The 26,910-nt window shown below is 40.6% G+C and overlaps 1 protein-coding gene across 15 annotated transcripts in view; it reads right to left on the bottom strand.

Moving 5' to 3' along the window:
- Nucleotides 1–26,910, bottom strand: part of NFIA (nuclear factor I A) — a 358,619-nt gene that overhangs the window by 105,171 nt on the left and 226,538 nt on the right. For 13 of the 15 annotated variants that reach the window (XM_069861899.1, XM_069861898.1, XM_069861896.1 and 10 more), the window contains exon 3: nt 11,224–11,289. The exons of the other annotated variants lie outside the window; for them this stretch is intronic. In XM_069861899.1, the coding sequence (XP_069718000.1) occupies nt 11,224–11,289 (66 nt within the window). The remainder of the gene's footprint in view (nt 1–11,223; nt 11,290–26,910) is intronic. 15 annotated transcript variants of the gene reach the window in all.

Here is a 26,910-nt window from a genome sequence, read left to right as displayed (position 1 = left end):
GGGTTCCCTTCCTGCCTCAAAACCACAGCCGCCTCAGTCCATCAAGCTGCTGTCCATCCTCTCCTGCTTCTCCCCTCTTTCCTTCCTCCTGCAGCTCAAGCTATAGCATGCTCTGCTGTACTATAAAATTGGCTCCCCTCTGCACGGCGTTGGGGACACGGCTAGCTCTCTGCATTCTGCTATTGGAAATTTCCTGAAAGTGAATTCCTTCATTTTTAAGGACTCTGTGATATAACATGTGGGAAAATTGCAGGTGGTCTGCACTGCAAAGCTGGTCAGGTGGGGACAACCCCCAAACACCAGCAGGCTTTCAGATGAGGATGCAGCTGTCAAAGAAATGTTACAGATAGGATTTTAAGACTAAGGAACAGAAATAGAAAAGTAACAGGGACAGAGGTCTAAATTCTTTGTGAGTGACTGTTACAAGCTACGTAAGAAGTATTCCTCTCTTATGATCCTGGGAAAAGAAATGCCAGCGAAGGGTTTGGTCCCCCACAGTCTGAAAGATGGTGGTCAACATCCTTATGCCTGGCTAAAATCTAGCAGGAAATTGCTGGCCTGTGCCCTGGGTCACCTAGAGAGACACTGCACCGCCCAAGCAGCACTTCTTCTGTCCCCTAGTACCGCAGTGACTGGGGCAGGGCGAAGGCTGCAGGGGGCTGGCAGGGCAGGGAGCCCACGGGAGGGCACATGGCAGCCAGGGCCTGGGGTGCCAGCCGCGCATTCTGCAAAGACCACAGAGAGACAAGAAAAATAGTCAGATCCCCTGTGGCAGCCCTGTCTTTCTCTTGCGCCTCCTTTTACCAGTGACAGGAGCAAGGTGCCAGCTCCTCATCCCAGAGTGTGGCTTGCAGCAGATCCCCTTGCTTCAAGTACGAATGAGGGAGGGTGGGAGGTAATGATTAGAGACACTCTAAAATGATTACATTAATTGAATCTTATGAAAATGGAAAACAATGACAGTGTGCAATAATAAAAAAACACTATAACCACGTACATCTCTTGTGTACTAGAAAGTGCTTCACTGGCTATAGATTTACTCTGGGGCACAGCAGGAAACTTTTCTCCTTTAAATTTAATCAGCCCTTTTTTGCCTTTTTTTTTTTCTTTCAGAGAAAAATACCAGCTATCAGACCTGTGTTTCCCATCCACTCCTAAGACTCCTCAATGCAGTGCCTGGAGGTGATAGTGTGAACTCACTCAAGAATGTGAAGGCATTTTATAAATCATTTGGTTTCAAGCAGGAGGGGGAGAAAGGGAGAAGGCAGAGGGATGATATAGTTTACAGCACACAGTCGGCAGTAACTCCCAACTGTCAAACTTCAGCATTTTCTTCCGTTGCAACAGTGGTTAACAAAAAAATGTTAAGACAGCAGACATGAAATGCACATAGTAAGCAGCACATTTAATCAACTGGCATCTTTCTACCACTCCACCACCACCATCTATCCGGACACTATCACAATCCAGAAAAAATGTCATATAACTGAAGATATGGTGCTGAGGGGAAAAAAAGGAGCAGAAATGAATAACATGAACTGCTGTAAACAACTTGTGGCGCCCTTTGTGTGCAAGATAACAATAGCAGAGTTAAAGGAGTATGTTTACAAGTGTGGCTCGCTTGCCTCACCTTCCTCCTGCCCTCTTTTGCCAGGCTCGCTATGTCGCTCCTGGGAAAATATTTGCAAACCACTGCAAATAAAAGTCTCCTTCTCACTTTCCAAGAAACAGATCTGGTATTTTTCCATTTCAATCACATTACACTATGGCCAGTCTTCAGAGGGGACTTTATTCTCGCAGCTTTGTGAGAATCAACCTAAACTTTCTTTCCATTTCCTATCTAGCAAGTTCTGCAGTTAAAAAGTAATCTCCGCAATTAAAAAATAGCGTATGATTAGCTGTAGAAGTGATGAGGCTTTTTCTGGGAACCTGGTCTTGCCAAAGTGCCCTCCCTTGACAACAGCAACAGTTCAGCACACAGCTTCCCGGAGCTGTGCATTGCTTTCCACATGCACCTCTCTGTCCGTGTATATAACTTCAGATTTACAAAACTAAGGCTAGTTGGAAAGCACCCGATTAGCCCATGAATCTGCAGTATACACAGATATATAGATTTTTGCTATATTTGCAAACCAAATATGAGTATGATGGTTGAAATCTATTTGAATGAAAATCACCTTGTACCTGCAAAACCAGGTATGATTCATCCAGGCAATACACCACACACAGAAACCAGAGGAAGGTGTGAAATAATGACATACATTTTCATAGTATGTATGTACAACAGCCTAGAGTCAACAGCATACCTCCTGCACTGGTCAGGAAGTCAGAACAAAGGAACACGTGAGTGCGAGCAAGAACGCACGATCCCTTATCGCAGCTCTCGGTGGAGCTACACTCTGATGTTCACAGTTCAATGAACCAAGCTCTGGCTGAAACAGCAGAGGTTTAGGGGCTGATGGTTCAAATACGGTGAAGGAGAAGTGTGTAAGTAGGAAGAAAAATACAGTGTGTCATTAAGTGCCAGTCTGCCTGGGACTTGAATCACGGGGGACCTCTGATGCTCTGGTTGGACCTGATGAGCAGCAGGAAGACATTCCTCCTTAGCTGCCGGAGATGGGGAGTCTGCCACCCACCAACACGCTGCCACTGCCACCACCTCCACAACGAGGGAGTGAGGAGGATGCTGTGGCTGGCCAGCAAATGCCGCCTTCAGCCTCTTCTGTCTCCGGCAGCTTGCACAGCAAAAGAGCCTGCGCTTCACCAGCTCATTTGCAGAGCACAGCTCCCAGCATACATTTTTAATTTGCAGCAGTTTGACCACAGAGGGCAAAATTCTGGCCAGGGAGTGCTTCCGATCGCATGAGAGCAGGGACGAGTCAGGCTGGATTTTGCTGTTGTGATCTCTGAGTGCAGGGCTCCCACTCACTTCAACAGACAACTGGCACTGCTGCAAAGAGACACTATCTAAATAGATGTGAAGTAATGAATACTTCGGATAAGCGACTGATTTCAGAGTGTGCTTTTATCCACAGGCCCTGTATTTATAGTTCAAGCCTTTTCAATTAATACGCACACCCTAAAAGAATTAAACTACTAATTATCACATTTTACCGTGGTTCACAGAACTTTCATCAGATCTAGTTAATGAAATCACGAGTTCAGCAGAAGAAGCTTTACTGTGCCAGATTATGTCAAGGGTATATCATGTTGATAATAAAAGATCACTTGGTTGGAAGCCTAACCTAGAAGGTTGGGGAGGCGTAAAAAGTTCACATTTTTGATCATGCTGCTCTGATGTGGGCGTTCTGTGTTTTTTTTCTTGGTTATTGTGGAAGGCAATTTTCCTGCAAGTAAAATTTTCCCTTTGTCTTACATTACAGGCATTAGGAAATTCTTACATTGAAAGACAAATAGATAGGTTTGGGGTTTCGTTTTGCAAGTTAGGTCTTGGCATCACATTATCTTCCCACTAATAAACTCCTCTCTCTATTGGACATAAAATTAAAATGATGCCCATAGCACAAATAAACTTCTTTCCCTGAGTGCTCAGCTTCTTGGTGGGCAAGCGTGGTGTTGAAAAGCATCCTTCAGCCCTTGGTCCGCTTAGGTGGTAGCAATTACCTTTATGCAACACAACTCTCAGCTGTTAATTAAACAGCAAGTCTCTCAAGAAAAAAAACAAAACTCTGTTGTAGTGAAAATTGGAGATTGCTCACAGTTCCAGTCACCCTTTCCAGAACTGGTTAAAGTTAGCACTGAGGCACCTCTCAGCATGCAAAGGTGGGATGCGGGTAGAAGAGACCGGCACAGAGGCCGCCTGCCACGGCTGCTTGTCCCCAGCCCAACTCTGCGGCAAAGGAGGGGCAGCAACCTGGCACTGCTGTGGGGCAAAGAAAAGCCTTGGCCCTGCAGAGCACAGACGGAAACTCGCCTCACTGGGATGGGGGCGGCTGGCCAGCCCATTTCCAAGCTGCCCTCTAGATGGCCCTTGCTGTTATCTTGTGGATAAATATACACAGAAAGGAATGGAACAGAGTAACAGAATAAAAATGTATTTTGAAATTACTTAGAATAATTGCAGCTGTATTTATGCACCTTATCCACTGGAAAGGTTCACTGCCTTTTTCCTATACACGCATATGGAGAAATAAAAATATATACTCTAGCCACATTTTTATTTCTCCTTTTCTTTGCAGCATTCAGCCACTCCAAGCGTAATGAACGTTTCATGTCTTTCAAGCACTGCTTTGTCATGCTATAAGCATTCATTTCATGCTTTGAATATTTCCTGTCATACTCGACTTGGATGATTTTTCTGTGGGAATGCTTTGCTTGTGAAGGTTAATGGTTAGTAGCAGTGAAAACTGAAGTCCTCTGTCAATCCTCACGTCTCCAACACTGCAGGTCACTGGTGAGAAAGGCTCTCCACTTGGCCCCAGTACAGGCTGCAGAACTGACCCTGACTGACGACAGCGTATCTCACCCAATTGACAGTCAACACCCTTCACTGTTGCCATCGCAGGGTCCCCTCTGGAGAGTGCCAGCTACTGATAAGCAGGCTAAATCCTGAGACTAGCAGAGAACCCACGAAATCCTGGAAATGGTGTAACTATGCCTTATAATCTGGACCACAAAATCATTTGACTTTAAGCGTGAATCTCAGTAGAAGTATGGTAATATAGGGGAAAATGGAATTTTCTTTCCTAATTATTCAGACGTTCTTCATTATAGCCATGCAAGTGGCTGGGAAATACAGCTGGGTGCTGCAAAGTTTCAGTTCTAGACTATCATGATTAAAATACTGTATTACTATTTCTTGTTGGAATATATCTGTAATGAGATAACATGCAAGAAATGCAAGACTAAATCACCCATAAGTTAAATTTAAAACCAGACATATCTGCTTTTGTTTCCTTGGGAAATGCTGGCTCTCAGACAGTAGGTGATGAAACACAGACTGGACCTCAGCAGACCTTTGTGGGCTGATGGGTCCTGTTAAAAGTCAACAGCCGATTCTGTTCAACCCACAGGAAGGCAGAAGAGACCAGCCCCACCAGGCCTCCCTGGCTTGGCCAGAGCTTTCAAGCCTGGACGAAGTTCCCCATTGCGGTTCCCAGCAGACAATGTTATCTGTAAGGGTGCAAATCTGTTCAGAATTTGGCCCTGGCAAGTTAGAAAGGTGCAAACAAGCTGACATCACCAGGAGCTTTGACTTCAGCATCAGCTATGAGATTCCTTATTGAAAATGCTAAAGGATTTTTTTTTTAAAAACCTTTTTCTGAAGCAAAGTTAATTTTAGATTAGTCCCTCAGGCTGTGATAACTCCTCAGTGTTGCTCTGTAAACAAGAGAGGAGAGTCTTCTTGCATTTATAAGATTCTGATGCAAATGATCTCATGAACAAGAACACTAATACAAGCTGCCATTACTGTACTGCCTTGTTTGCAACTGTAACAGATAGAAAACTTTCTCTGCAAGACTCGGTTATCTGCTGGAAATGAGGTGTTTCAGGAATGTTAGTCATCTGAGACTGTGCACTTTCTAACAGCACCAGTTCCAGCATTGTGTGTTCAGAGAGCTGCTCATGCCCATGCATTCTCCAGGTGGGAATTAAGGGCCTGTTCAAGGACAGCTGACCCTACAGACGCCTCAAGTCCTGCTGCACTTGCAGCACCTCCTTGGCGAGTAAGTGCTGGTTGGCATCACATTCAGTCACAGCTGAGAGAGCCCGGGAAGCTGATGGACTCAACCTGAAGCAGTGGAGATGGTAGGTTAGGCATGACCTGAGAAGAAGAGGTGGCCTCGGGAGACAGTCTGTTTTAACCAGTTAAAAACTTGACTGTTGAAGGAATTGGAGGTCTCTTACCTACCACTTAACTTACAGTGTAGTTGAGTGGTGGGGACAACCACAAAGAACAGTTACTTATTCTGCCTGTATCAGCTTGAAAAGAGGGTTTGAACAGTGAATTCTGCATCCAAGAAGAGTGTCTAACTATCGCGCCAGGCAGTCCCCACTTCCACTGGTTGAAGCTGCATGAAACAAGAATGCCAAGTTTTGGGACCAGAAAGAAAGTGTACAAAAAGGGTCTGGACTCTGCAGGCTATTAGTTAAGGCAGAGAGGTCTTTCTGCAAGCTGCTTTTGCATTTTGCCAGGTTGCACGTAATCTGCTCCTGCCTTTAGCCAAAGCTGTATTAGGCCTCCCATGACCAGCTTCACCGAGAGGAGAAAAGGAAAATTCTCTTTGCACACGTTCCCTCTATTGCCTTCTCTTTCCCCCACAGCTTCAGGGCCAGAATTTCTTCTTTATGTTTTTCGACATGGAAAACTAAGCATAAACTTAAACATCCTTTAAGGTTTAATACTCAAGTCCAGCCCTACTTAAGCAAAGAATCCACAGATGATATTTACAAGTCCAGTGTAATTACTGCAGGGTTGAAAAACGAGTTCTGTGAGTTACGGTACATCATTGTTTTTCTTTTTTTTTTTTCCTAATGTTACAAAGAACAATATGCCTTTCATTTTCTGCAGTGCTGTTAAGGTACTTGCAGCTCAAAGCAGCAAGAATACATTAAAACTTAAAAGCATTTGGTTTGGGCATGAAACATTTTTATTTTTTAGATAAATGTCTCTCCCTCTACAGAAATTGTTTGAGCAATGCATTTGGCACGTGTTTGTTATCAGCTGTAATAATGAATACTGTCTTTCTCCCTTGAAATGGCAGAATTTACCAACTTCTTTAAAAAGGATTTGCTAATCTACAATTAAAGTGGTGTGTTACCAACTCTGAGTTATCAAATCACAATACCACATGCTCGAGAGACATCAACTGCCTGTAGAAAATGACACAGCATTCTTTTGCTTTACACAGCACACTCTGTGTGTACCTTTATGCTGCAGTTATTAATTCTCCAGAACTACCGCATCGAACACAAACATCGCCTGGTGGATGTCTGACATCCATTTACTGACAGCAGTAACACAGCGCGGTACCGCAATTATTAACCAGTTTGTGCTACACCCCCTTTGCCTTTCTCCAGAGTTAAACTCCTGCTGGAGCAGAGAAGGATTCGACTTTTAATATTCAATGAATCTCTGAAAGCTAGAATCACAAGTATCTCCACTTTGCAGACAAAAAGATTGAAAAGTTTTTCTGCAAAAGTTTAAAATAATCCTACTTACAAAAAGAAAAGCTATCTGATAGCCCTTTCCCTGACTGAAAGAGAGAATAAAAGCCCTAGAGAGAGTCCATGGCAGTGCTGAGCTGGGAATTCAGTTGTTCCTGATCCCCAGGCATGCAGTCACTTCACTACATCAGACTAGCCATTTTGTCATCCTCAGTTCACTGAAAACTAGTTTGTTTATAAAGTACAATACCAAACCGGTGCATTTAACAAGCTTTTAAAATCAATAACCTTTTCTTTGATTGGGTGAATTACAAAATCACTTTGCAGTGCCAACTGAAATGAAGCTTTTGCATACCACTAGGCAACTATGAAAGTGGGGAATTTTCCACACGGGTGTTGGACCCAGCTGGTCAGAAAAAACCCTCATTTGAGCAAACTATCAGGGCATCAGAACATGCTCCTGCCTTTCAGATGATGTTGCTGCTCTCTTTCATCATCCCTCCTGCAAATTTCCTCACTCACATAACAAACAGACAAATTCTGGGTTTTCTTCCTCTCCCCAAGAAGCTCTTTCCCATGCTAATGGAACTGAGAGACTGCAGCACCGTGTACACCATTTGGTTACATGTTAGCCTTCCCCCTGGTTCCAGGACAAGACACCTGGACCCTGGACCATGCACACATAAATGAGCCCCGGTCTAGCCTGCGTGTTTGTTTTCGGTGACCACCATGCTGGATATCTCTCTCTACCTAGAAAAAATAAAATTCATAATATTTTTGTAAATTTTTGCAGAAGTGATCGGGTAAGTGACGGCCTGAAAATTATTCTGACTTAATGAAGGCTGAAGAAAAGACTAAAGCCAGTGTTAAAGCCACCACTGAGAGCAGATGTTACTATCTTCTCTTGTTTATGATGATTCTGCTCAAGCAAAGCCCACAAGAAAAAGAGGAGTGGCTCTAAGAAAGAAAAACCTTTTTCCCCAAGAACTTCACCTTAATGAAGGTTAGATGTACAGGCTCTCCAAAATAACACATACAATTTAAAATGATAAATTAAAATCCGTAGTAGGAGGCCTTCTTTTTCAGGGCTGTATAGTTGACCCTTTTGAACCTACATTACTCAAGGTATGCAAAATATATGTGTATAATAAATAGCTCTAGAATTTATGGAGTGGAACAGAAAGGATATTAACAGGCAAGTAGAGAGGTTGTATAACCCTCACAAGGCCTTTAAAGATTTATTTTTTTAAAATGAAGGAATGCATGCATGTAAAAGGTAGTACTTAATCGATACTCTTCTTTCTGCCTTCCAGAAACACAAGCAAAATGACTCCGAAGCTGCCCTCAATCTGGTCATTCCGCTGTTAGCATCAGTTGGAATAAGATTACTCATAATACTAATTTTCTTTGATTTAAAGAAAAAAATCCTCTCTGTGTGGGCTCATTCCTGCTCTCCGTAAAATCAATTACGAGACTCCCATTGACTCCAGAGGGATTTGGATCGGGCCCTGTGGAAGTGGGTCTACAGCATGTGTAGAACAACGTAGTTAATATGATTTATTGTGTCCGTTTCTGTGCGTGCAGTTTTTCATTTTCTAAAGCCTGCAGTTTTGCTTTCATCCTCACGTTCAGTAGATAAGAGCTGCAGATCTTTGTTGATCTACACCCTGGGTACAGTGCAAGCCAGGGGCTGTGTGTGCGAAGAATGAGCTCAGCGAGTGCCCAGGGGGAACAAGCCCTTTAGGGCTAACAGACAGCGTTAGATGCGTTCGTAAAGAAAATCTCCCACACAGGCACTGCAAAAGGTGTGTAATCAGTTAGGAGGCTTCTGCTGTGGTGGGGAAAAATACCCTTTAGTAAAACTGAGAAAAAGCAAAATCCTTTTCCTGTTTATTAGAAAAGTACCTTTTGCAGGTCACCAGTAAAGTTCCAAGAATTCACTAAAGGCTTGTTTTACAAGGAAGACTCAGTCTCCAAATCAGAGATATTTCATTTCATTAGGCTCTTACAGATTTTACATTATTAAACACTGACATTGCTGCTTTACGGGGTGGTTATTGAGTAACAGGCTTCCTTAAGACTGAGACACTGCACGGTAAGAAGAACTGTGGTTTAATAGCTGCCAAAGAGTATTATCGAAACAAGAAATAATAATATGCTTGCTGCCTAATACATTCTAAATTAAAATGTGGTTTAATAAACATAGGCAACACATTCCCCACAAAAAAAAACCCCAAAAAACAACCAACCCAGAATTGGCAGAACAAAAATCACAGTTTAGTCAGTTCTTCTCTTAACCTCACAATCCTTTGGCTACAAATTAGAATTTCTGTGAAGAGGACTGATAAGGGAAATTAGGCACTGTCTTTCAGAAACAACAGAAATCTTTTAAGATGGTATGTTTAGAGATGAGTAGCATGAAATCTATCAAAATATGAAATCTTTCATATTTCAATGGGAGGAAAGTAAAGGAACCCCAAACGCCAAAATCTTATCAGACCTATGAGCTCTGTGTTTTATGTCCTATGATATATGCTTGTATTTTAAAGTTTTATGTACCTACACCTATTCTTCTTCCCTTAATTCTATCTGTTGTTTAAATGCCAGTCCAAATGAAGTCTGGATCTGAACGCAGCCCTTCACCCTCACTCCCACTAGCAGCTTGTGCTAATGAAGTCCCCAAAACACATACTGAACACACACTTAGCTGTAGGGATGCACTGCAAAGGTTTGGGGCAAAAGCAGTTAGTTGCTCTGAGAAAGCGCAATCACAGTTTATTATTACAGATACAGGATTTGCACAAGAGATGGACTCGACCATCCCCAAAGTGGTGACAGGTTTTAGAGACATAAACGGTAAATTTTTCTTTTCTGTTCATGAACAGTAGACTCCTGTACAGTGGATCCTCTGTCTACGTTTAGGTCTTTAAAAAAAGAATCTGGTTATGGATAAAAAAAAGTAAAAAAAAATAATAATAATCACTCTCACTTTGGGAGACATTATTTCTAAGTCCTAAATATAAGTAATAAAACAAAACTCAGTTGCCAATGGGCCAACAAAAATTGTTGAGGTCTACCTTACCTAAATGTAAAAAGGAAGAGAAGCTTCCTTATACTTATCCTTTCACATATAGTCCCTACAGAAATTCCCTATTATTGAACGATTTCATCAGGCTGCTTTACAATGCAAGCCATTGATTCAGTAGAAGCTATTACTTCTACTAAAATTGTCCCAGTTCAAGAACATTAGTGTTTCCAAAATTCACAGTCCTGCTGCTACTTCCAAATAAGCTCAATCCGCTGCCACCTGAAACAATGGTACTGCGAACATACAAGAAGAATGAGCACCAAGCTTTAGCGGACCCTCCCTGCCCGGCTTACCCATGGTATCTACAACTCTTAAAACACGCCAGGGAAAGAACAGAGAATGCTGGTAGTGCCTGTGTCAGTCATACAGTGGGCACCTGTCTGAGCAGTTGGGGTGTTTATAGGTGTGCAATCCTGCCCTGAAGCTGCAATGTTTGGGAGCGTTGCTGCTTAGTTTTACTTAGCAGATTTTTGCAGCAGAGAACAGGTCTGCAGAAACGTATTTCAAACCAACCATTTTGTTTCACAGGACTATCTGAGATCCTGCACTCTAACGTGATGGCTGGCCACATACTGAAAGTTAGGTACTTCAGTGTGTTGTGTGAGAGCATCAATAAACAAAATGAAGTTGAAAGCACAGATAAAAATGAACACGATGAAGCACACACCCCTAGGGGGTCATGACTCACGGCCCAGGGACTGAGAGCCTTTGCTACGGAGGAATAAGGATAAGGGTTGCATACTGGAGGCTCTTTAATGGCATCTCCCTAATTAGAATTATTTTTAAAGGAAAAAAAAAGTCTCTTTTCAGGATTGCAGAAACAAATGCTACCTTAGATGATTAAAACAGTAGCATTTTAACTATGAGGAGAGTATACAATCTATTTGTATCTATCCCATGTCAATTATTCTGAATAATTCTTTTATATTAGACATGGGGAAAAAAAAATCTTTATAAATATGGGCTGTTTTAATATCCCAAAGCAGGAGCAGCAGGTAAGAACTTACCATTTTCTGGCTGGTCCTTAATATCAGCTTCACTTGGCTGGCTGGGACTTTCAGATTGACTTGAATCTGAAAAACATAAAATACAGCCAAAAATTACAGGGTCTGCTGTGGAAAATAGATCAGAGGCGCCAGACTTCCTCAAAAGGCTGAGAGTACAAACTAAGGAGAGGAGTGTTGCACTAGGACATGATATTGCAAAGTCCCGTGCCTAGGTAATATTTTTGCTAGAAAAAAAAAGGGAATCTTGTTTACGGCACTACACAGAGTGCTTGGTGTGTGAGCATAAATTAAGCTTTGAGAATCCTTCTTTTTAGAGAAGGCATATTTAAACTACTCTCCTACATGATTTTTCTAATGCAGCCTCTACGTTGTATACAAACCAGAGCCTTAATCCAACACATAGTAAAGTCTAAAAAACATATTTTGGAGCGGGCGTAGAAAAGGTAACTAAGCAACACTACAAAGTTGTGGAGATCGTTGTTTACACATTTCTGGAGCAAAATCTGCAAAACTGATAGAAGAGCTGATTTTCTCCAGACTTTCACAGTGGTTACAGTGCTACGAGATCACTTAAATGTACAATGTTGTCCCTGATTTGCAGGGGTAAAAATGAGGCCAGATACTGGATGAACTGCTTTAGAACTTGTGCAAATAATGGGTCCTACAAATTCCCAGCTAACATTCTCCAATGAAAACAATTTATTTGCCTAAAAAAATAAAATCACCTATAAAGAGGTATATGTAAATATCCGTGCTTTGTATTTTTTACACTTTATTAACTCTACTTTATGTGAAGATGATCGCTTTTGGGTTCAAAAACTGTTCTTAGCTGAAGCTTTAGTCAAATATTATGTCCCTTCTTATTTCTGTCACTGTGAACTGGGAAAACAGGTCCCCTCACCTGTGTGAAAAAAATATTTTTCAAAATCCCTCAAATTCCTGTTTTTTTGAATTAATTCAAATAAATATATTTTCCCTAGAAATTGTTCTGTAATTTATTGATCCCATTTTTAAAGTTTTTGCTGTGAAACACCACTTAGGAAATGAAACCACTCACTACTGCATCAAAACCACCCCTAATCGTGACAAACTGATTTTCTGACTTCACCTTGACTTTGCGGAGTTTAGAATTAGCTGTCTGAAATTTGACCACATTTCAGCGAGAAGTCAATGCAAGATCAAAAGGTCATGACACTTAACTGTGATTAAATTGAAAATCTTACTTCTATTGCAACAGAGTGATAACACCACCCCTTCTTTTTCTTTGAGGTATTAATAGCGCTGGAAGAAGCAGTACTACTAGTGACCTTGGGTCAAGCAATGCTAATTTATTGCTTTAAAAAGGTTCCTTGCTTTTAAGCAAATGAAGATTTTAATTACCACAGAGCACTATAAAGAAAATGCCTATTTTAAATATTCAATTTTTTTTACCTGCTGACTGTATGCATTAGGTATCATTCAGAAGCTTAGAGGACAATCTGGTATTAATTAAAAATCACCAGCAAAGGAATTGCTCATAAAACAAATTTTGATAAATTTCAGAATATAACAATTCAGAATATTTAGCAAAGAAAGCTTCAATCCTGACACTCCTATTTAAAATTAATGAAATTCTCCTAAAAAGTTGTATGTTTCCCAATGTGCCCAGAATCTGTTTCCTCTGTTTTATATTTATTATTTTTAATAATTTTTCCAATGAAGCTTATTGAAAAAAATATTCTCAATTCTGCAATTTTGTTTTACATATTGATCTTCTGGGTTATCTTCAAATCAGTCATAACAGATAGAGTACGAGGTAACATGCACAGTGCTGTTATATTCTGGACACTAGATTTCGGTAGGAAGCTTCGGTAAGAAGCTTCACGTTTCCGATACCACAAAGGTAGAAACAAAGGTAGAATATTAGGAATGTAAAATATCTAGTTAACATTCAAAGTCAACATTCAACAGACTTCATTTTACAGGGTAGGCATTAGGCTTTTGCTTGTTTTTTCAGGTTTTGCTTTTCCTCCAGCAAGCCATGGTTCAATCAGCGTTTGGTCTTTATGTTTAAAATAGGGTCAGAATTCCACAAAAATTTATACATTTGAAAAAGTTACTGCAAAAATAAGGGGCTCAAAATATGTTTTCCTTTCAATATTGTAAATAAGTGAAGCAGCGAGAGAGAGGAGGGCTCAGTGGCAGGCACAGGAGCTGGGCTCGGCTGGCGCTCCCCGCCTGGCACCTTCGCTCCCCAGCACAGCCCTGCAGCCGGTGGGCAGCGCGCAGAGCGGGAGCTGCTCCTGGCTTCTGAGAAACAAAGTACTTTTGTTTGTGTTGAGAGATGTTTTTCCAACACCAAAGCCAGAGGCACAAGAGAGACTCTACTGGCCGTAGGACATAAGTTTACACACCGAACCTTAAGTTTCTTCTTTTATTACTCTGGCTACTGCGATAACATTTTTCCTAATTCTGCTTCCCTGAAACCCACCCCTCCTGTAGAAATTAAATATTAATTTCTAAAAAAAGACAACACAGGCTGTAAGGACTATTCTTCATGGAGAGGTATGGGGCAATAAAATGCAGGACAAGGTAGAATTAAAACCAATCTATCCTGCAGTATAGAGATCACGGGAGGCTACCGAAAACATGCACTGGGCAAGCGTATGCTCAGCATTGTTATGCAAGGTGGCATCTTGTGGAAACCCCAGATAAGAAGACTGAGTTAAGGCACTTAGCCAAAATGTTTATATGCAGAATTTTGCTTCCCTGATTTTATTCAGATGCCGCAGATGATCCGGTACATATAAATGTGCTGCCACATGGTTAAGGGATTGGCAAAATCAGAGCCGTTGTATTTTACAGTCTTTCCTAGGACAAGAGAGTCTTGCTCAGCCTCCACCGCTCACGCTTTGCTTTTTCAGCAGTTGGCAGTAACTCCTGTCGGGGCTTTTTTGTTGTTTTGCACATGGAAACTTTAAAATTCCAGTTTTCCTAATGTATAGCAATTTGTGGGCTTGTCTATGAGAGGGAGAAAGTCTGTCCTGCTGAGTCAGTTAGGCAAACAGGTGACCGGAGGAATAAATTAATTTTTGCCCATACATAATTGATATAAATGGAAGATCGTTTTCACAAGCATTTGCATTAAATCAATAAAATCATTTACTATAGAGCAGTTTAACAATTCATTTGATTTTCTCTTTTCTATATATTTGATAGCCACTCTGCAAAACAGTATACACTTTATGCCTATTTTCTTTAGCAACAACACTGCCAGTTAAATTCTACCACCTGCAATAATTAGAGCCATTGGAAAACATACAAAACAAAATATACAGTAGATGCGAGCCCCTCTTGAATCCACGGCCCCCTGCGGCAACGAGTTTCATTGGTGCCTTAAGCTAAGGCTGGTAGGAAGCCAAAGAATCTGTATATTACAATAAAGTGCATGTTATTAAGGGGAGGATTTAAATGATTTCAGATGGAGTTGGAAATATTATAGTAAGGAACCACTATTAAGATTGCTGATTTAAAGAAAAAAAAAATCACCAAGGAATCTAGTTTTATATTTGAGGAAGCTTAACCTTGAATAGCACAATGGGTTTTATTTGGCTTTTATTTTTTTAGTTAAAGAAAAGTTAGTGGTTGGAATTTTTAACCCTGAACTAGCTGGAGTTAGTGTGAGTACACACACTGGAGATGAGGTTACTGGACAAGAGAAGCTCAAGGGGATCTGGCATCTGCCGTAATCATGAGGAAACAGGATAAAAAGCATGTCGAAGCTATTTCACTCTCTACTTTCAAGAATCAACTATGATTAAGGGATAAAGCAAAAAAAACCTGCAACAAAACAATCTTGTTTCACTGAAGTAGCATTTCCTACTATGTCTCTATCCTCCGTTCCTCTTTCAATCTGTTTCTTAAGCATATGTTACACCAGCATGACCGCGGCGGTTATGCCTGAGACCCAGGTCTGCGTGATCTCACACCGTAAGCGGGCAGGGACCTTCAGCTCTGGGACGGAAGCTCTGGACTTTTCAATACGCAATTTTCCTTTTCAAGCTGTAGCTGGAGCACAGCTCCAGCAGGGCTGCACGATGGCTGCAAGGAAGCAGGGCTCACAGCGCTGGAAGGGAACACTCCATTGTTTGGAAAGAATAAAACCTTCCCAGGAAAGTCTGGCCTGTGGACAGAACCAATGTCAACAGACTGACAATGTTGTTCTTTTTGTGGACTGTGACGCAGACGGTGAAGAGCTGTCACGCTCCTCCACCAAAAAAACCCACTTTGAGTGTCATGGCACTTCTCAGTGCTAAACCTCTTCATGGTTACCAGGCTTCAGAGAAATGCAACACCTCCTTGGGCTCTCGCACTTTCTTGACATGGTGTGTTCTCCAGGGTGTGCTGAATCCAACCCCGGGGTGGCAGTGACCTACAGGGACCAACCTTATTGTTTGATGGTCTGCGCAAACTTAAGTGTCAAGATTATTTTTTACCTACGCAGAGCCAACCCCCACCAGAACCTGAGCCCTCACTAGCAGCCAGTTTGCTCACACAGGTGCAGATGCATCTATCCTCTAAACAGTAAAGGTGATCCCTGCATAGTGGAGAAAAAAAATCACTGGCAATGCCAGATGAACAAGGCTGCGCTGCCACTGCCCATGCTGAGCCTACTCTGCAGCTAAATAAAGCGGGCTCCCTCCCTTCAGCTGCCAATCCAGCACCTCACAGAAGCACCACAGAAGTGCACAAATTAAATTTTCCATTCATATCATGTTTTTGGGGGGGGAATATTGTATAATAAACTGACCTCTTTTATTCAAGTTTCAGAGTCCTATTTGTAATAAAAAATTTATATGGCTAGGCTGTGTTCATGCAATAAATTTTTCATCCATAATTTTGGGCATGGATTCTACCAAAGATTTATATACTTTAAAAAAAAAAAAATCTAAATCATTCTCCTTTATATACAGTCTTACATGGTGAGCTTAAGAGATTTACAAACAGAAACCAGCACTAAGAGTGAAGCCTTTTTACACTCACTTTCCCTTCATTACACATTATAATATAAACACATAAGGATTGTTCCATGTATGCTGCAATTATTATTTACGGCTATTTTGGTGGCTACTACTATTTCTTTTAAGGAAAGCCTGGCTCTCCATTTAACTCCAACCATTGCTTTCAAGTCAACTTTTATAGGGAGTTCAAAGTACTTCATTATCATATACCTCACCACCACACATGTACGTATCTGTACCAGATTTCCAGTTTTATTTTATACCCTCCTGTACAGCATAGCCTCATCCCTGCAGCTCACGAAAAAGGTTCTGCAGTGGTAAAATCCCTGTGGTGCCAGCCTGGTTTTTTTTATAAGGCGAGGACTCTTAATTCCTGTACACTGGGAAAGAGATTATCTTTGATAATGGAAATGTAAATCAAAGCTTGCTGTTGTTTATTCCAGACAGACATTTGTGTGTTAAGTCTGTTTATCAGGCAACACTTTGTCTAAGCCAGGAAGTAGTCAGCCTTTGTAACAAGATGTATGCAAATGATTTTCCCATGAGCCTTTGCCACAAAACTTTTGTGGCAAAAAACCTCCTTGTTACTTCACCAGTAAGACGCTACTAAGCTACCCCGTAAGTAGACTAGCAACAAAACAGCTAGCTAGACTATGCTGATGAGTTTGAATGAGACCAAAACATGTGCCCACAGTCTGTTGCTCGGTATTGTAAGCAGACTTTGTGTATTACATCTGTTTATCAGGCAACACTCTGTCTGCTGGGGCGGCTTTGTACCAAGGTAGATGCAAACAAAGATCTCTACAACTCCCAGGCTAACTTTTTTTGGATGCTGAAATTCCTGATTACTTTCCTCCTTATATGAAATAAGAACACGAAACTTCACCAAGAGGCTGCGAGACCCTACAGCTGTATCAAAATGGTTTCATTTTAAATCAACTTTCTTTGTTCTCACAAGCCCATAAATGATTTACTGCTATCGTGTGATAGCCTAGAATGTGGGGAATCTATGTATTCCCATATTTGTTCCTTGATATTACAAACAAGTATTTGATTCACTTCTAAATGTTTGTTTTTAAAACAGTTTACAGCCTTTGATTCCTGCTTACTGATTCATTTCTGGAACACTTTCTATTTATTCCTTTGCAGTAGCAAACGTTAATTTTGACTTAATTCAAATTGTCATCAAAGGCTTCCTTAAGAAATCCCACAGCACAGATTTTATTTGTTATAATAAAATATTCTTAAAGTAAACATCGTGCAACTGTGTTTTTTTTTAATTCCAAGAGATACAAAAATCCGTTACCCAAAGGATTCAAATTGGTTCAGCCCTTTTTCCTAGACAAAATAAACACTTTAGGACTTTACTTGTTTGTATTCTCCTCAGTGGTGCTGTATGCATCACCAGCTAAAAACAAAGAAACTTTTAGCTGCTCAGACAAAATGCAGAAGCTCCCCAAACAACGAAGCGGGGGGGTGGGGAAGCATTCAGAAAGTCTGACAGTCCATTCAATATAGGGATGATGGCCATAATGCATCCAGGGTCCCCTTGCTAATTAAATATGCATTGGCACAGTTTTGATCGATGCAAGCCATGGATCAGATGACACACCTGCAAAATCTTGAGCCCAGAGCTCCCAGGAAAAGGAAAATACAGGCTGTCTCCTTATCTTTGTTTTCAAAGGCTCTCAATTTCTGTGCTTAGATATCTAATTTAATTCTCTCACCCCTCAGCAAACTGGATTAGGAAAGTCAATACTGCCATTGTGCATCGACAGGAACACACAGCTTTCCTTTTATTCAATTTAGCCATGACCTTTAGACAAAGATAATGACAACTGTCTAAAAGTAAGGTAAGGCCTTAAGGAAGACCCTGCAGCAGGGCCCCTCTTGCTTTCTGGAGCTCCTCCGCCCGGGAAGAGCCCACCAGACATGGAGCAATTTCACAAATAAATCTTCTCCCCAGACTTCAACAACTAGCTTGGTGGAGCAACACCAACAGCCACAAAGAGCTCTGTTTCACCCCAAGGAGCTGGGACACCTTGCTGACCGTGCAGGACAGCAGCTGTACCCCGGAGAGCCGTTTGCTGAGAGGTGGCAGCGTCTCCGGAGGAAGCACGCGTGCCAACAGCAAGCGCCGAGTACTTGCACGAAGAGCGACTGCGCTGTCCTATGTTTCCTGTGGTTGTAAGGGACACAGTGAAATGGAAGGGTCAGGCAAGAGTCGGTGGTAGCACTAATTTCTAATTTCTGGCTCTGATACTTGGGAGTAATTGTAATCCTAGAGTTAGGTGCACGGCGCGGTGAGCCGCATACAACCGAGCTTCGGTGCGGCAGAAGGAGGAACCGGCACGCGGATTTTCCTGGAGCTGAGCTGAAGCCAACAGAAATGACATTACTTTCCAATAGGTCTCGCATCAATATTTTTACCAGCCTTCCCACACTAGATAGTATCTTTCTAATACATCTGTAAGGAAAGGACAGAGAACATGCTCTAAGCTAACGAACAGCTATCAGACAGTAATCCACTTTGGTACCAAGAGATACAGGTTGTACCTGAATCAGTGATTTAGGCATATAAAAATTTGTATTCATTGAGCAGCCCAGCTCCACAAAATGTTAGCTTCCACGCCACACAATGTCTTAATTCTGCAGTATTTTTTTAGCTGCTTTTAAAAATATACTTGGCATTTCTAGCTGTGGACCAATATTTTTCTCATGTCTTTTTATACAGATTTGGAGGGAAAGATATCTGTAATGGAAAAAAATATGTGCAAAGTTGGATTGCTAAGTTTCTGTAATCTTGGGAAATAAAAAAAAGCAGCCAATGTAAGAGCTACAAGAAACCATATGGATCAACAAGAGCTGCCCTCATATCTCTGGGAAATACAAATTAACCTACATTTCATCATCATAAACCCCAAAATAAAAAAATCTAATTAGAGTCTCTACCCTCAGATTCACTTCTAGAAAATTTGCTTATCTCCCTCACAAAATGATTTACAGTACTTACATGCATTTCTTCAGAGTGATTTAAATTTATTGAATCATTTCAATTTTTAGAGAGCTTCCATTTGGATCTGTATGAGTTTCTAGACATATGCAGTGCTCAGTTATTTAAAATTAATTGCAGTACAATAATTTTAAATTGCTTCACACTATACGGATCTCAAGTGCTTTGAAATATTTGAACCATTCTATTTAGAAGCCATCAAACTTCTGAGCACATGCATCAAAGAGTTTTTTTAAAAGCCAAAGGGCCATACTGATGATCCCAAAGTGCAGGTGAACACGGCTTCAGGCATGCTCAATGCACAAGGATCTGAATTTATAGAACAATTCAACAAATTCCGCCCCAATGTCAATCTTTAATTAACAGAAACGGATTCTGTAATAATTTCAAACCACTAAAAAATTTCTAAAACTAGAAAAGCACTGTTATAAAATAATGGCATACATTAAAACTATTATTACTTCTAATGTATATTTATAGAACATCCTTTTATCCTGGAAATTAAAACATCTTATTAACATTAAACTAAGCTTTACAATACCTCTGTGGGAAAGGTGAGCATAACTATGCCCACTTGACACAGGGATGAAGGAGGCACATAGAGGTTAAGTGATTTACCTTCAGAAGCACAGTTACTAAAAGGAGTAAAATGCACGGGGCTCAGCTCTCAAGCCGCTGCTCCAGATAATAAAGTATCATTCCCACCAATACAGCCATACAATGGCAACAGCAGTGCCCGCTTAGGAAGCCTTCAACTACATTATCTAGAAAATTACTTGTCAGAGTGGATTCAAAGTCACCTACAAGGGATATTTCCAGTTGCGCTTAGGTTCTGGTTTGCGTGCCTTTTTTTTTCTTACTAGGTATTTTGAGAAACAAGAAATAGTTTCTACATTCCTTTCCAGAGTGTTTTCTGACTCAATTTAACAATAACAGCAACACTATTTAGGGCGACTGAATAGCTGGGTTTGTAATGCCTGACTTCATGTGTAAAGGCAAGTGAAGATGAAACTGGGTGATAAGCAGATCTGGTAGCTTTGGTCAAAGTCTCCAGGTCTGCCTCAATGCAATTTTACACTGGTGAGTAAACCAACATCAGCAAAGCAGGATTATGTCCACCATATGGTGAGACTCCATTGGCGGTAGTACAGTCACCCAATTAATCTCTATCTCCCACCATCCCCTTGTTATTTATTTATCGTGACAAACTCATCCTTATGGGACCCAAGGCAGGGAGCTGCATATTCCCAGGCTATTCTTGTCAGTGCCCATCCTCATTCTTTATCCGCGCTGCCCAAGCAGTAGCTGGCGATCTGGTATCACTCCTCTGGCCAAGACGCACGGTGCTACAAGGTCATGACCAAGGAGGCTCTCTAGATTTTCCACAGCAGACAAGAATAAAAAATTGTTCAAACCTGCCCTCCATCAAAAAGCCAAATAGAACCCACTCCCTGCCAATAAGCACAGCCAGCTTAAACTGCTCTCCAAAGCTCGCCTTTTTTAACATCACACAAAAAAACTTGCTGTTTCTGGAGACCATCAGAACATTCATATATTTCAGTCTGTGCCTCTTGCTAAGGTCTCTCCACAGCCGGAGCCATTCCAGACTTTGTCAGCCAGCAAAAACAAAGAAAAACCTCCACCAAATTAAAAAACTGGGCAAAAGCCCTAACATCCTCCTCCTTTTTCAACCTCTCCCACTTCTCCTTCTCCAGAAGGACAGGTGTAAAATTTTCCTATGATTAACAGACATTTCAAGTAGGAATCTATACATCAAACAGAATAAGGAATACTTAAAACAACCAGTATCTCAAAGAATGGGCCTATTTTTCCTGTTAAGGATTACTCTGTTCCACACAGGGAAAAACAGATGTTGATAATAAAAATATGTATGATTATTTAAGAAATAAATGAAAGGTGAACTAATAATCCATAGAGATTTTGTCAATAACAGACTATTACAAAGTTACAGATGGGGCAGCCTGAACCAAGTTTAGGTACTATTTTTTTGTAATGAATCTCCACTGGCAGCCCCATTTTCACAACTCTCTTTCATTTTGATGTATTTGACACTTTTTCTCCTGGCCCCCGTTTCAGGCCTTGATAAGTACGTATTTCTTTGTAGAGGCCAATTTTTTTTTTATATTTTTTTTTCTGGCAGATGTCTTTTCCTTGTTCCGTGCACTCTGAGGAGTTCAACGTGGCATGTGAAAAATTTCCATTTCAAGTTTTCTTAAGCTTTATGCTGGCAAAAAACCCCCATATATGTATCAATAAATGGCAGGGGAAAAAAGCTTGATAGTTCCCTTTCCTTTCTCCCTTCCTCTCTCTTGCCTTTTTTTTTCTGAAAATAATTGCAGAAATATTGTCATCAGACCACAGCCTTTCTTGAACTAGAAAGTCAGATGATTTTTCCCATAAAGAATTGCCACCAATTGCTGTTCCGTGGATATGTTTCTACTCTCACAATATTGTAGACTGCAAAGAAGAACAGAGAATTACCATAAAAATCAGGACATGTTTTGTTGCATCAGTATCATGTTGGCATCAACAACATAGACTCGGGCAGAAAAAAAGCAGCCTTTTGGTAGGCAGCCTACTTGTTCTGTGTTTCTGCTGCGGCTGCAAGCCACGCGAGTGGTAGATGAAGTTAAAACTCAGAGAGAAGTAACATCCTGCAGGCTCGGTACAGAGCCACCACAAGGAGTTACAGCAAAATCTAAGGTATGATCGCCATAAATCGTGGGGAAATGGAATGGTACCTACATCTCAAAGGACAGTAGATCATTACAAATACATGAAAAAGTTGGGCTTACGCATATATATCTACATACACATAAAAGGTAGGATTCCCTTCCCCCACAACACACACATCAAAAAAGATTAAGCTTAATGTGTTGATTCTGAAAATACAACCTAAAATAAATTTTTGCTTGGTTCCAGTGCTGCAAAACTAAATTTTGAGGAAGAAAATTAAAACTAGAAAAGTCCGGAGCTCTCAAACCCCATAACTACACTGTGCAGACAAAATTTTAATCAAACATTTAAAGCCATGGTTATGATCTGATGAACAGACAGCTTGACTTGATTACATTTTTAAGTTTCAGTTTCTATTTCTGTTTTAAGATGAAAAAGATCATAGAGTGTCAGAAATTTGAATACTGAATAGCAAAAGCTCTTGCAGGTTTAGAAAGCATATAGAAAAGCTGGCAAAAGAAAACGCTATTCCATTGCCACCATCTGCTTTCTGGCATACTGAAGAAACTTTACTAACAGCAACATTTTCTTGCATTAGAATATCTGCTAATTAGTTTTGTTGTAATTTTTTTTTTTAAATTACCTTTTACACAGAAGGCAAATAGCCAGGTTTTTTGTCTGGCTATACCTTACACCATGTCTGATAACATTTTCACACTAAGTTCAGTTTACCTCACATTTTTTCCATCAAAATCCTATCTTTAGTGTAGCCAAAGCCTGCAAAAACTTTGCCTTGCTGAGACTAAAGAAAAAAACATCAAACATACGAAGTGTTAAAAATCGCTGAATAACTCAAAGGGAAAAAGATAATTTTGAAGGCGTTTTGGCTGAAATCTATTTTCCTTTGAATTGCATGAGTGTTTTAAAATGTTAAAAACACTACAGAATGACTAATGAATGTAAAAGAATGATAAAGAGTATGGGTCCAGTTATCAGTGATGTGCCTAAAACAAAATAATTTTGGACAGTCTGCCATGCAAATATTGACTAAAATGTCATAAATAATGTCTGCAACAAAGGGAATCCTGCAAAGGAATATTCTGTTGTACTTAATGCATTGTAGAGTGTGCCTTTTAGCAAGCAGTACATTACAGAGCTTGAAAACTTCAGTTGTACAAAAAAAGCTAAAATTTCCCAGATAAAAATATTACTAATTTTTTGTTTGTTTGTTTGTTTGTTTTCCAGAAACAGACCTTCCAAAAATTAAAGGTACAGCATAACATTTGGAGAATGGTTCACTTAGAAGTTGACTTTTGGAAAGAAACAAATTGTCCAGAAATTAAAAATAGACCAAATGTAACCAGCTCACTGCTTTATGACTATTTCCTCTGCCATTTTTAACAATATTTTCACCTGTTTGTTTTGCTGGCAGGGCAGAAGTTCTTTGCAGGTCTTTATCATATTGTACTGAAATAAAAGGCAAAGACATTAAGTCTACTACTACCCTATGCCAGAGTGGAGAGACAGCAAAGATTTTGTTCAAACACTTCTTAGAACCTAATTCTGCCTTGGCTGCAGAGTCCGACGGCATTCTGCATGTAGGGCTGGAAATAAAAGTGCAATCCTGCAAGAATCACAGCACAGTTTTATATCAGGCAAAATAGGCAGAAAGGGCTTAGAAATACTTTCAGCATTTTAAATTTTATTATCTTTTTAATATCACTAAAATATGAAGTCAAAATGAGTAACAGCATAGGAAGTTGTATTAACAACTCCAGACTACTTGCATCTACACTGACATATTGTGCTGTGTGTAATCACAAACAACCCAGTCACTTTTTCTGAAAGTCTACTGAAGAAAATTAAACAAGCAGGGCTACACTGAAACCTTCTGCCTGTGTTTTCAAAAATTTAATTTCTGAGAAAAATTTCACAGCCACAGAGATGACAAATAACAAAGATATTTTACATTTCTAAAGCATCTTTCATCCAAGATCAAAGAACTTCATCAAAATTAATTCTCAAAATACTCCTTTGAAATAAAAGTACTATTAAACCTATTTTATCGTTATCTAACGTGATCTATTTTCTTTATAAAATGCCAGTTACTGTAGTAGCTCTTGGACAGAGCGTGACTCCATAGGTTAAGTAACTTGACCAGCAACACTTACTAGATCAATGGCAGAACTGACAATGATCGTGTTCAGGAGTCAAGAATCCTAAACCTCTCCTCCTTCCTAGGCTAATTTAAAACATCTGTATGCAAAACAGCTTAAAGAGGACAAAAAAACCCTCTCTACCATCATGGGATGGAAGTGCCACCAAAGCAAGTGAAGTATCTGTAATCGGGAGGCAGACCAAACAGCTGGTAGGAGCAGCTTTCCGTGTGTGGGATAGATGGAGGGATAGATGGGTGTGTGAGGTAACAAATTATATATGAAGAGAACAAGGATGCGTTTGCTATTTTCAAAACCTTTTGGAAAAAAATAAGTCAAACTTTCTTAACAAAGATGAAAAGTCTCCCCACTAAAACAGGCACAGCTCAGTGAGACAGAAGCGCTGCCTGCCGTCCTACAGAGGCTGTCGCTGCAGAGGGCTCACACCCCGAGCTCAGAAAGAGCAGACGGTTACTGCCTGCACCACGGGTCACCCACAAAAAGATTGGTGGGGTTTGAGACAGGGTCTGAGGCTGAAGAATTTGTTTAACACTAAACTTACAATTACTTAAAAATAAATTACAGGCTGTGTTACAAACATTACTCAGTCTTTGGGCCAAGCTTATTCTTGATACAACCCAACTGGAACTGCACTGGGGATAAATTTAGCACAGTATTTTCTTAAGGCTCTTTTTCTTATCATTCCTGCAATCAGGTGGTATGTGTCTATAAATGACATTCTCATGTTTGCTTTGTAATATGGATTAAATGTTACTGACTATCTTCTGCCGCCTCAGAAAACGACGTACGCTCTGTGACTGTGCATGGTACCTAGTTTTGATAAAAGCAGCCCTGCTTTTCAGAGGTGTTTTTTATAATCCTTTGTGGTTTTGCAGCAGAGGAACTGTTGGACAATGAAGAAAAACATTTCAGCTCCCCTGAAAGTTTGACTGTTCCTTTTCAAACAATACAACACAAGATTTGGGACATACTGCTGACACAGCAACATCAGTGCCTCAAAGAAACTGTGGGAAATGTCAAATTTATGGTCCTATGGGTGATTGGTGGAAGGCTCCCCCCCTCCCCCCCAGCAAGCCTCTGTCAAAAACAGAGCCTCCAGAAAGTTTTTGGCTACGTCCCAGCAAAGCAGAAGGAAGCTGTATCCCACACTTCCCTTGGGACTTAATGAAATATACAGCCTCTGGGCTTCTTTCAATTTGGTCTTTCAGATTGCTAAACCAGTGAAAGAAGGATCCTAGCTGTCAGTAACGTCACATGTTTGGGGTCACCTGCTGCTCGGGGGTTCTCATGCCAGTTGTTGACATAATAAGCACCCCTTACACTTTAATTACAATTCACAGTGTGCAAACTCTGCAATCTGCTTTAAGGCAGACAGTCTTTTAAATCAACACTAAATTCTACTACTGTTTGAGCAGAAATGGGAGGAAAAAGATGTCCAGCTGACTGAATTATTGTATTCAAATATTTGTCATCCCAAAGAAAAGTAAGCACTATCCAGTGAGAAGAGCAACTGTATTGCCTGTTACACTTCAGAAAGCGTAGTTAAAACTAGACTTGCTTCTCACAGTCATGCAGACAACACACGTGAGACGTTTTCATCTGAGGAGCTCCTACCACCGGCAGCTCTTTCCAAAGCTCCTGCAAATGCAAACCTGAGCACCCAGCTGTGTTTGTGGCCAAGCGCGAAGCAGGCTGGACACAATGCTGGACACTGGGATCAGCTATGGGAGGGAAATTCTCAAGCTTTCCTAGTTCAACAGGACCTGTGCAATGGAAGTCTAAATGGGAAAACTTGTTTATTTTATTCTGGAATGCTTTATTTAGTCCACTACGAGAAACACTGGGTAAACTTAAAAATACTTATTATTTTGAGAAAGAGATTGAAGTCCTTCAGTTTCCTTGACCGCTACCTCTTTTTTTAACTGTGACTCTTACTCCTAATAAAGACATATCAAGACCACCAAACTTAAATGAATTATACCATCTGGAGAGGAAAACAAGACTCCTCTCCTTATATGTAAGAGAAAATCCATTTTAGAATCTGTGCATCTAAACCCACCTCCTGTCAATTTTATTATTTACAGTGCCTTGGTTGAATCCATCTTTTCCCATGGAAACAAAAAGAACAGTAGAAGGGACAAAAGCTTTGGGAGTACTTCTAGAAGATTTTCTACATTCTCCCTGTTAGAAACACTGTTAACTTTTGAATTGATGGTTATGGATCCCACTGTCCACACAGGAAAGGATTCCAGCTTCCTAGTGGCAGCATAACCTCCAGCAGCTGCGCTCCGCACACATTCACCCACAGAAACAAAGGCGAAGTCAACAGCGCTACAAGGGCCAATTCCTATTTAAATCAACAGGAGTGAATTTGGCCACCGGAGAAGGCTGCTGTTGTCCACCTGACTTCGTAGAGAAAGAAACCCACTGGGTTTTCACCAGTTCTGTAGCTGAGTGCTGGCAAGCTGCTCTTTTCCCCTCGGCCAAAAGGTACGCAACCTCCTTCTGCCGCCTTTCCTGTTGCCTCTCTCCCTCCGCACTCACTGTATCAGCGACCTCAGATAAACTCAAAACGTTTTGAAATTATCATCAGACTGTGAAGCACTTCAATGAAAATCTATAAAACAAATTTATAGTGTGCATTCACATATATTATATATAAACTTAGAACAAGATTTATCATTTAGCTGACCTTTGAAGCACTGATATTTTTAGATCCAAAAAATGTCTGTTGATTGTACTTCAACCCAGTCCCCTTACAATGTACCAACTCCTTAATATCTTACTACAGGAAAGATAA

The sequence above is a fragment of the Phaenicophaeus curvirostris genome, chromosome 8, assembly GCF_032191515.1.
Source record: "Phaenicophaeus curvirostris isolate KB17595 chromosome 8, BPBGC_Pcur_1.0, whole genome shotgun sequence".
NCBI lineage: Eukaryota > Metazoa > Chordata > Aves > Cuculiformes > Cuculidae > Phaenicophaeus > Phaenicophaeus curvirostris.
This window is presented reverse-complemented; position numbering and strand designations above follow the sequence as displayed.